An 11,898-nucleotide genomic window follows, 5' to 3' on the forward strand; every position below is an offset into this window, starting at 1 on the left:
TTATGGAAGAAATTGGAAAGGAAAAGTCCTCCCTAAATGAATGTGGTTTAGACTAAAAAGCATTAGGTTTGGAGGCAGCCCAGAATTAAAAGCCTAACTTTACCACCTTATTTGCTGGTGTTATTAGTTGGGTTACTTAACTTTTCCAAGTTTACTCACAAGATAAGGATAACCTTTCAGAGTTACTGTGGCTCATATGTAAAGCAAAGTGAACTGCACAAAGGCCTCATAGTCAGTTCCTCTGGTCTATAGTCCCTTCCTTTCATGGCAGATCATCTGGGGTTGGTTTGGTGGTAAAAGTTAGTTCAGAAGCAGGTCTTTGTTCCTCTGGTCATCTCAGCACAAACCTGTCAGGCTCAAAGAGGCAGATCTCCAGGTCAAGCCCTAGATGCAATCCTCAGGCTACCAGGGAGAGCGGGCAGCTCTATACCATTGCTACTCATCTCGGTAACTACTGGGGAGTGGCCTCTGCTGGGGGAAAATGAAGACTGAATGCAGAGGCTCCTCCACAGCATTGTTGAGAAAATGTAGCTTTTTTCGTTTCCTCAATGATTCAGAGCCTCTTTGAGAAAATTGTGTCTAACCTGAAATCTACGTTCTGAGATACATGGAAAACCTTAAGACTAAACTCTATTCTACCAGACAGGTAACATTTAGAAATCATATGTCTCTGTACCTAGACCAGTGCCAGGCACAACAGATGCTCAATTAAATCCCAAGGAAACCTAAAGGGATTATTTCAGTTGGTGAAAGGTGTTGGGCAGCATGTTCCTGGACTGAGAGTTTCCCAGCTATTTCTTAAAATGCCAGTCCAGTCCTCATGGGATATCATGTATTCATGATCAGTTGTGTGCTGTCACTTAATATCTGCAATCACATTCCCTGCAACAGAGTCCTCAGAATGTCAGGAAGATGGGGAAGGGAAAAACATTGTGAAGGAAACCCTGTCCAAAACTATCGGATTGCTGTGTTTTGGAAAACTTGGTTTATTCTGAGTTTGCCTCCATTCTCTGTCCTCAGTACAATCAAACATGCCTTTGAGGTAAAATCGTAAAAGCATATGGGAGCAACAGTAAGTATTTAGATGCAACAGGAAGTATTTATTCAACAGTCACACCAGCCACACGTCATAGTATTCTGACGGGATTTCAGAACCTTGGTTCTCAGCAAGGCCCAGATTTTTTAATGAGGACAGGATCCTGGCGCTTCCTGTAGAAGAGAATGGAAAAAAAAAAATCAGCTTAAACTTTGCTGACAAAAATGTGACTATGGGAGAAAGACAAGGATAAAAGATCAGCTTTATGTAAAATAGAGAAGTTTGAGGTTTATTCCCATTTCGATTTCTCTTATTCATTTACTTATTCACTTATTCATTAGCTCATCAAATAACTGATAGAGAACCATTACATACACTAGGAATACAACAGAAGGGGAAAATGCTCTCCTTGCAGAGTTTCCAGATCTAGTGGGGCATTGTAATAACCCTCTGAAATTCATCTTTAATTTATGGTTGCTTCTTTTGCTTCTGGCGTCGTCATCCTAGCCACCAGATTTCCATCTTAGCCGGTGCCCAGGGTACTTCAGGACCCTCTAATTGATTTATCTTTTGCCTTAGAACTGTGGATATTCACATCTGTGAGATGTTGCAAAAGGATATCTTATCCCTACCCCATATGATACCTGCTATAGTTAACAACTAAACAGAGCCCACAGGTTGACCTATTTTCTGCATCCGTGCTGTTTATGCTAGCTGGCAGTATCCACATATAGCTATTTAACTTTAAATTAGTTAAACTTAATTAATATTAAAAATCCAGCTTTTTAGTTGTAGTAGCCACATTTAAGTGCTAGTGTCATGGCGAGAGGCCTCTATGTTGGACGGCATTTCCATCACTGCAGAAATTTCTACGGGAAAATGCTCGTCTACAGAAAAGAATTTGTCAGTATAGATCCCCTAAGAAGACACAGAAGAATTAAGAAAAAAGCCCTCGCTGAATATATCTGTCAAGTACATAAGGATCAAGGTGATGCAGGCCCTTGTTTGTCCCGTCTCAGAACCCAACAGCTAGCGGCAGAGCCTGGCTCTAGTTTACTATATTATTTGGAGCTTTTAATAGGCAGTAGAGAGAAACGCAAGATGATACATTTGACAATATGTTGCATTTGAAAAAGCCACATTTTCTCACTAGGCCTGTTCTCTTATCAGGGAAATATAGGAAGAGAAGTTACATTTTCTGTTATTCAAATGTTGCTCACATATTTACATATGTTTGAAAGAACAGAAGGAGCTGGTAGGGCTGGTAGGTTTTAAAGGATAAGGAAACAGGGCGTCCCAGCTCTGTGCTCATATTTTCCAATGTTTCACTCTATGTATTGGGCCTTTTGATCTTGGCACTTGGAAGTTGCCCAAGTCTCAAGGCTGTTCTGTTGCTTTCTCCTCCCCTTAGATGGAAATGTTTGACTTTAATGTCAACAACATAGGCCATGAGAAAATTAACAAGTGGTTTCAGGTTCCTTTTACAAGTCTTTAATGTGGACAATTTTTAAAAAGCAAAACACCTAATGTTTGGGGGGCCTTAAAGTTTAGGATATTAGATTTCTCTCCCTGGGGACATCTTTCCACAATTCTTGTTAAGTACTGAGGATTTTCTGAAATGATTTAAAGCAGACAGAAAGAGGGTTCATGGTGTAGGAAATTTAAGCAGTGGAGTAGTGGAAATGTATGTAGTTATTTGAGCCTAAATCAAAGTCTTAATACCAAGTCATTTCCAGGATAACTTAGAGTTCTCTGGGTCACTTGTGGAATCTCTTATTGGTTTTGACCATTCTACGCCTTTATTTAACCTGGGATGTTTTTGTGATACTATCAAAATGCAGACCCCTGTTTAAATGACATCCTTTTCATGAATCCTTTCTTAACCCTTTCAGTAGCAAGCAATCTGTGTGTCTCCTTCACTGCTGTGTCATGTTGCTCACATCTCATTTGATGGCATTTGTCATAAGTTCCAAGAAGCTACCTTATTTGTACTATTTTCTTAGTTATAGCCACAAAGAAAGCAGAGGAGATAGCAGAATGCTTGGCACGTAAGTGTTCAGTAGCTGGCTAAGATAGAAAATCTGTAGCGAATCTATGTCTCTGAGTACCTGAGTCTGGTTTCCATCACCTGCCCACCTACTGTTAGGTCAGAAACTCCACTGAGGCTGGCTCTCACATCCATACACTAACGTGTTGTAAAAGTACGTTTCTGGTCCCTAATCCAGATAATTTGGGTTTGCATACTTGAGGGCTTTAGGAAACACAGTCATTGCTGTCACCAAGGAAAATGTTTGAAGTTTAAAGGTATTTTGGGTGTATGGGTTAAAAAAAAAAATCCAGACTACCTACTGTCTGCTATGAAAGCTTACTTAGGTTTTTATCATAGAAATGATTTTTTAAAAATCGTGAGAACCATTCAAACGCTTTCCGTCCTCTGTTCCATTGTCCTTTCCTTAGCATCTTTGATACCATACCATACCATTAATTCCTTTCTCACTTTTGTTCAGTTTTTCCTTCCTACTGGAATGCGTCTCTCTCCTTTATGGCCTAGAGAAAGCCTCCAGACTTCTCCAAATCCCAGCAGGCAGAATTAGTTCTTTCAAAAGTTGCTTATACCACCATCGGCCACACGGTGGCAGCCTTGAGTGTACGCAAGCTGGGAGACACCACTTGTTAGATTTTCTCCTGGATCTCAGAAATGCTTAGTCTGGTAGTGGAAAAAGAGCAAGGATTCTGTCCCTAATCTGCCATTCATTGCTGGGTGATCTTGAGCAAGTTATTTAAACTGTGTTTCAATTTCTTCCTGTGTATAATAAGCCTGGAATTATTTACCTCATAGAGTCATTGTGAAAATTAAGTGCTTCACACAATGATTGACATAGTAAATACTATTTTCTATCCAGGTACACACACACACTCTCACACCTCTATATATGATCATAACAGATATGTAATAAGGAGAAAAAGAGATCAAGAATTGTTTTGAAGAAAACTAGATATTTTGTTTCTCTCATGGTAAGATTAATGTTATTGGTATATTCACTGGGGCTTAGAGGAATAATATATGTAAATATTGGAATACATCTAGCTTAAAATATATATTTTAAAAGAAATTAAAGTGTATACTCACGTATTTTCAATACATAACATGCATTCATTAGAATAAGTAACTCCATCAGTCCCACAGACAGGGTTATAAATCTTGGAACATCCACTCACTTCATTGCTACATTTAGCCTAAAAATGGAATGAAACAGAATCATTTTCTATCATTCTTCCTTCTTTGACTTTATAGCAAAATCTCTAAAACCTTCCTGGAGTCGATCTATTTAAAGATGGAAGCATGATGATAATTGGGAGAGTGATACTGAGTGTTCCAAGAGGAAGAATCCGAGATTTGGAGTCAGAAACCCTGGTTTAAAGTAATGCCTCTGCTATTTACAAGTTGTGTGACATTGATAAATCTGTTGGCGTGTCTGAACCACAGTCACTTCATCTGCAGAATGGCAATGATGCTGTCTTTTCCCCCACCCATCTGGCCCACAGTGTTGTGAGGTGTGAATGAGGCGAGTGGGTTATGTTCAAGTTGACAATTACTGCAGGGGCTGGCTCCCGTCCGTCTGGTCAGCCACGCTGGCGGGCATGTTCCTCCCAGCTCACGGTAGTCCCACCTCCCTGGTCTTCTCCAGATCACTTAAAGACGCAAGGTGCTTCCTTCCACCCTTGCAGTCTTTGCACAGCCTGTTTCCTCTACCATCGGTAAGAATTAGTAATTATCGACAGACTGTTAGAGGCCAGACACTGTCCTAAGTGCTTTTTTGTGTTATATTTAAACTGTACAACTGTTCTGGGAGCGTTGTACTGTACTCTTCTTCTGGTGAAGACAGTGAGACACAGAAAGACTGAATCCTCCAGGGCCACACACCTGATGATTCCTGGATCCGGGACTCAAGCCCAGGCAGTCTAGGTCCTGAGCTTTAGCTCCTAACCGCCTCATGCTACTGCTTCTCCCCGCTGGTGATATATTGGTAACACCCACTTATCCTTCATGGCTGAAAATAAAGCTCACTGACTTAGGGCACCTTCCCTGATCTAACTAAGCTAGGTTTCTAATGGTACCAGAACGTCTTTAGAACACGTCACAAATATAATAATTTATTTTACTCGTACTTTTGGTTTGTCATCTGCCTTCCCACTAGATATAAATGTAATGAGAGAGGGACACTTCTTCCTTTGGTCTCCAACGTTACTGAAATTTACAGTATAAATGGTAATTTCAAGAAAAATGGAAAAGTTAGATACAGAATATACTTCTAGAGAAAGAACCGAGTTTATTACTATTTTTGCTCATTATAAATTAGTGCTCCATCTTGTTGATGGGGAGAAATTTATGCCAATGTAGTCAAACTGGCTGTAAGGAGGAAGGGCAACGTGGAGTGATATTAAGAAGGCTTCCACTGAACATCCTTGCCCTACCAGAGTGCCCTCGTATATATAAAAACCCCTTTACAACAAGCATTATTTGACTGCATAGAAACTGTTTAGGTATTGGTGAATTTGTCCTTCAGCGTAAACGCCTGTGGGGGAACTACAGTTATTACCCACATTTATAGGTTAAGCCTTGCCAGCATTTATACTCCTCGTATTAAGTTCAGGCTAAAGTAAAAAGTGACAGACTGTGCTTTGGTTGGAACAAACAGTCCTAGCCCCAGAGATAAGAAATTACAAAATTGTATTTACCTCTCTTCCCAGGAAGTTAGCATTAGTGTTACCTAGAAAACGTAAATCAGACAGGTGAGGTTGGGTCATTCAGAATTTTCTGCTTCCATTTAAATCTGTGAATTCTCTGCTGGCCACTACCCACCCCTTCTTATTTTGCCTTTTCTTCAAGGACATCTCATTGATGTCTACTCCCTGCATGCTGAAACCTCAAAAAATTATGCAAAAATTTGATTGTGACCAAAGTATCTCAATTTCCATTTGCTTGAAAATAGAAATTATGTACTTACTGCTTGAAATGTATCAGGCGCCGAGCAAATGTCTTCTGAATGCCCACTAGTAATGACCAGTTACCAGACTGTTAATCTCACAGTTAGTAATGTGGAAAGTTAAAAGTATCTTGATCTCAGTTTATAGATGAAACTATGGAGAGTTTGTATAACTAGCTGTGAAACAGTTACCACTAGCATTAACCAGGTGTTCTGATGCAAAACTAACTTTTAGCAATTACACATGTCTTCTTTCGTAAGAAATGTTACAAAATGGAGCTCTTTCCCTCCATTGCATTACACTATTAGTACAATTCACATTTCTTGAATTTATACTAGATGCTTAAAGTTGCCACACTTCATTCCCCAGAAAATAGCAGGTCTTGCTGACATCATGTAGAGAATGGTGATTGTGGGTGAGCTCATTTCAGGGAAGGGGAACTAATCTGATAGTATCCAAAGGAAGAAATGCTGGTGAGATTTGGTTTTGATATTAACAATCTCTGAGGTGATCTGGGTAAGGAGGTAGTTCTTCCTAGCTAAATGTCTTGAAAAATAATGAGACACCTATGGGCTTGGAGAAGAAGGTCCCCACAGAATTTCAGAATCTAGTTGACTCTGAAAATGGATGAGCAGGTGGTCACTACAGGTGTCCATCTGTATTAATAAATACACATGAGATGGGGAAAAGGGACTATTGCTCCCATAAATATTTAGCGAATACAACAAACAATATTGCTTGTCTTCTTAAAGTGCCGATTTGCCTGTCAGCAGGTGTGTTTGCTGGATCTGATAAGAAGTTAAAAGTGTTCATCATTTCCAGTGGCAAAAAGGAAGCTGATCTCTATCCTGTGGGTTCATTTTGTCAACGTTGTCAAGCCATTTGGGGGATATACACACACCATCTATTCAAGAATATTTTTCTGGAAATAATCTGTAGGTCAAAATTTTGAATCAAACTCTGCCTTTAGTAAACCATTGTTATCTATTTATGTGGCTCCATGAGAACTTAAAATTTGTAAACTGGCCTTAACCATTTACAGAGTTAAAAAGGTACTTGAGATTGAAATAATCCCTTCTTTTTTCTGCCGTATCTCTGACAAAGGGTCAGGCTTATTGCCTGGGGAAAACCATTTCACCTCTGGGCACTTCTCACTAGTAACATTGTTTTCCTTGTGTGATGTTACAATCCCTCTTTCTATGTAAAATTTTCATCCACTGGTCTTATTTCATCTTATTAGGATCAAAAGAGCTGACCAAGATTAGACTCTAAATCTAGAAGGTAATGTGCTCAGTAAAGTAACAGGTCAAAAAGGTCTCACACAAATTAGAAAAATATGCCAAGACACCTACCAGATGAACTCAACAGGGCCAAGGCACTGAGAAGAAAGATGCTTGCTATCTTCATGGCAGAAGTTCTATGTCCAGAGCTCAGTCGAAAACTGCACTAAACTTGCCACTTGTCTCCAGAACCCTGAGACTGGAGGGGTCATATAGGCTGGATAGGATGCCAGGCTCCACCTGCTGCCCTGTGGCCCAGATCCCCTTGGTTATTGATTGACTCTATAGCCTAGCCTGCCCCCAGGTTTGGGGCATGTCACCTGTGTCAGAAAGGTAAGAGGAATAGCCGGGCCAGAGATGTGCCAGGTAAGGACTGTCAGGAAGAGATCACTCTTGGTTAGTTAGTTGGTTCTCCGGCTAACTTCCTCTGTGACCACTGAAAGGCCCCCTTTGTTTCCCTCGAGGCCTGGTTTTCTCATCTGTAAGGTGAACTCAGAGTTCCTTGTACTCTGTAGTTCTGGATGTATGAACAGGTGTGGATATCTAAAAAACCTTCTCCATTCTTAAGCTCCCCTTTTTTATTCTCTGTCTCATTTCTCTCTTTTTCTATCACCCATTCACAAAGCCCAAAGTGGCTAACAGAGGGACAGGTTAGAGACAGGGAGGACTCAGTTCCCTAAAGAGTATGTGTGCTCGGGGGCTGGCGTGGGCTCACTAGAGACAACTAATAGTTCCAGGTTCTTTTACAAGAAGTTCACTTCAGCTGTGCCTCAATTTGTTTATCTAAGAACAGAAATAATACTAGGGCCTCCCTCAGAGTGTTAATCTTTCATTCAAAATACACATTGGGTTCGCCATGTGTTGCTTGGGGAGGCAATTCTTCACTCTCTGTCGTGTTTCTGCCCGTCTTGTGGGTAAAGACACTGACTGCCTGTGTTTCAATCAATCTTCTCAAGAGCCTTTGTACAATAAACAGCCTTAGAAAGCCTGAAGTAAAGGGGAGGTTTGTTTACCGTTGGCTATAGTAAGATAATCTCTCACCAGGGCAAAGTTCAGGCGGGCCTAGTGCCCTTTTAAAAAGATAGGGAATTTTTAAAAGCTTGGCCTCCTTCCCTTATGACACACTGGCCTTCCTGCGCAGGTACCCTGAGCCTTCCTCAGTGCCCCTGTGGAGACCGGTTCTCGAGAACCAGAGCGAATGCTGACACTCTGGCATGCTATTGAATGGTTGCATCTCATTCCTCTGACTCAGGAGGCTGTGTCTTCTGCTGGCATCCCTTTAACTGTGGCAGGCTGACCTGTCAGCTTCCAAAGAGGGTAAAATCCTAGACCCTCCCAGGTCTTACCGTGTGCCAAGAACTGTCCTCACCTCTTGGGATGTAATAGTGAATAAAAATGACAGCTCCTGCCCTTGTGGAGTTTCCATTGCATTTTGGTTGGGGGAGACAGGCCATGAAAAAGTAATCAAATAATTATAAAAGATATCAGATGATACATATTTATGCACACATTTATTTATTTCCAAAATACATGTATCTTTTTCCTAGCTCTCTCCTCTGATCTTCAGACCAGATATTAAGCACCTTCTTGACAGTCTGGACATCCTCCAGGCACTTCAGACTGACTCTGTTCCATGTAACTGTTTTAATCAATCACCACAAATATTTTTCTCTTCAGTCTCCCCGTTGCTTCTCTTCCTTCCAACTGGTTGGTCAAGCCGAAACCTGAGTCTTCTCCCTGATACCCCCTCAGCCGTTACCATGCACCATCTTTCCTTCTTAACTAATTTCCTTCTTAATTTTCCTTCCCAAGTTCTCTTCTTGAATCTGGGTCCAAAGTGACCTCAGTTCCGGATACTTCTTGTCACCGTACACTGTCATGTCTAAGATGATGCCATCATTTCCACCTTGGTTTTCTAAAATTTCCTTTAAGTACTCTCCCAACAACATCTGCTAGTATTTCTTTCTCAAACTACTCTCCTTAGGACGGTCCAGTGATCTTTCTAGAGTGTAAATGTGGTCACAGCACTCTCCAGTTTCCCAAGGCCCACAGCCCTCAGGAGGGGTCTGGGCTCCTCATGATTTGGCTCCTTTCTACCTCTCTAGCTTTACCCCCCACCAGTTTCCTCCTTGCTTCACCTGTGGGGCTGCAGTTGGTCATTGCTCTGTTCCTTCTTCATGGGGGGAAAAAAAGCATCCAGGTTTTAATCCCGAAGACTCAGGCTACATCGGATTTTCTCTGGGAGCTGCTTTTCGGAACCGTCCCTCATCCTCTTCTGCATCTAGATGAGGCCTTGCCTTTGTGTTATTTCATGATACCCTGCATTGCATTTAAATTTCATCCCATAGCTGTTTGTATGATTATTATGGAATGCATCTTTACCTTTAGGGAACAAACATGGGTGTGTTGTTTGTAGTGGCTAGTAAAGTGTCTGGAAAATAGTAGGATCTAAGTCAGTATTTACTGAAAACATGACTTGAGTAATACACGTGTACACTGGTTTTCTTGAAGACCCAGATTTACACCTTGTTCATCTCTGTGTCTCCAGTGCCTACTGTGGTCATTCATTGGTTCCTTCAGTCTTTTATTTATTCAACCATTGCTATAATCCAAATATTCATTGAGTCCCTACTATTGAAAAGCTCTGGCTTCAGTGCTAGGGAAATTGATATGATTTCTGCCCATATGGAGTTTTTTCCCTTTTCATCTCAAATCATAATTTAAGTGGTAGTTTTGTTGCTAATAGGAAGGTTCTGGTAGCCACTGTAAAGGAGCGGGGAGGTTAATATTTGAAAAAAAATTTTTTCTTTGGTTTCGCAAGTAGTCTGAGGAGAGGGAATTGACTGGGATCTTGTGGCAGGAAATCTTTAGATAATAATAGCAGCAGTAAAACATTCGGGTTTAGATCCATCTGATGCCGAAGTCTGGGCTCCTTCTAAAACAGTGCTTGTTAAACTTTTTGACTGTGGACCCAAAGTAAAAAATAAATTTTGTGTTATGGCCTAGTGTATGTGTACATATGTGTAGACGAATAAGATTGTTAAGACGTAAAACTTAACCTTATTATATGTGATGATTCTTGGTACTTTTTATTCTGTCCTCTCTCATGGTTCCTCAATCCTGACTTGCAGTTTGAAAAACATTTCACTGTGTGTGGTGAGATCCTGTGGATCCCATGCAATCATGTTTTTTTTTAATTGTTATAAAATGTGGATAAAATTCTAGTTAGAAACTGGTCCTAAAATTGTGATGGGAAATGGCTCTTCAGAGGCAACAAATTGAAGAGAACGTGGAGAGACAAACCTGGCTCCAGGGACAGATCTGCCATTTCAACTGTGATGTGGCTCTGGGTAAAGCATTTTCCTCAGCTATGAAAATGCATATCCGAATATATTTGTTTGGAGTGATCATAAACCTATAAAAGTAAATAAATATTGTACAAAAATATTATCTTCCATTTCCCCCAGAATAATAATTGCTAGCTGGTAATAATATAACTATTCCTGCCATGCATGGGAATAATGGATAATACATTTAGGTTTCATGTCATCAGTGTCTTGACAGAATAAATACTGCTTGCCCTGGGGGATGGTTGGGTATTGGCTGGAACAACTCTGCTACTGAGCTAAACTATTAGTCATACTTAATGTATTTACATGGCCTAGTCTTGTGTAAATCTCTCCTTCCTTCTTTCTACCTCTCTGTGTACATATCTCTATGCATATCATCCATCAAGAACTCAAGCAAATTTATTATGACCTATTCCCCTTTGTTTCAAGGACTAATTATTCACCTGAATAAAGAGCGGTAACAGACTGTAAGACAACTATTCTAATGGGTGCTGATAATACTTGCTGGAATGGCAGTATTGGTTGGGCATCTGTTGATTTTCACACCTTATGCCCAAGATTTGACTAATAAGAAAAACGACAGAAACTGGAGATACAGTCTAGTATATTTAGCCTGACATTTGAAGACTTCTTTGACTTAGCTGCATCTTAACTCTTTAATCTTATTTTTTATTATTCAGGGACCTTTATGACTCTTTTTTTTTTTAACATTTTTTTTATTGCGTTATAGTCATTTTACAATGTTGTATCAAATTCCAGTGTAGAGCACAATTTTTCAGTTATACATAAGCATACATATATTCATTGTCACTGTTTTTTCACTGTGAGGTACCACAAGATCTTGTATATATTTCCCTGTGCTATACAGTATAATCTTGTTTATCTATTCTACATTTTGAAATCTCAGTCTGTCTCTTTCCACCCCCCACCCCTTTGGCAACTACAAGTTTGTATTCTATATCTATGAGTCTGTTTCTGGTTTGTATTTATGTTCTTTTTTTTTTTTTTGATTCCACATATGAGCAATCTCATACGGTATTTTTCTTTCTCTTTCTGGCTTACTTCACTTAGAATGACATTCTATAGGAACATCCATGTTGCTGCAAATGGTGTTATGTTGTTGGTTTTTATGGCTGAATAGTATTCCATTGTATAAATATACCACATCTTCTTTACCCAGCCTTTATGACTTTTCTTAAATGATCCCTTCTTTTCCTTTTACTGCTTATTCTCCATACAGGCT

The 11,898-nt window shown here is 40.1% G+C and overlaps 1 protein-coding gene across 1 annotated transcript; it reads right to left on the minus strand.

The window, feature by feature from the left end:
• Window positions 1–1,163: 1,163 nt before the first annotated feature.
• SPINK1 (serine peptidase inhibitor Kazal type 1) lies at window positions 1,164–7,505 on the minus strand. Its single transcript, XM_010990337.3, has 4 exons — window positions 7,378–7,505; window positions 5,777–5,808; window positions 4,167–4,273; window positions 1,164–1,209 (listed from the first exon to the last, which is right to left on the minus strand). The coding sequence occupies exons 1-4, from the start codon at window positions 7,430–7,432 to the stop codon at window positions 1,164–1,166; spliced, it is 240 nt and encodes a 79-aa protein (XP_010988639.1). The 5' UTR covers window positions 7,433–7,505.
• Window positions 7,506–11,898: the final 4,393 nt, after the last annotated feature.

This window comes from Camelus dromedarius, chromosome 3 (assembly GCF_036321535.1).
Source record: "Camelus dromedarius isolate mCamDro1 chromosome 3, mCamDro1.pat, whole genome shotgun sequence".
In the NCBI taxonomy this organism is placed as follows: Eukaryota; Metazoa; Chordata; class Mammalia; order Artiodactyla; family Camelidae; genus Camelus; species Camelus dromedarius.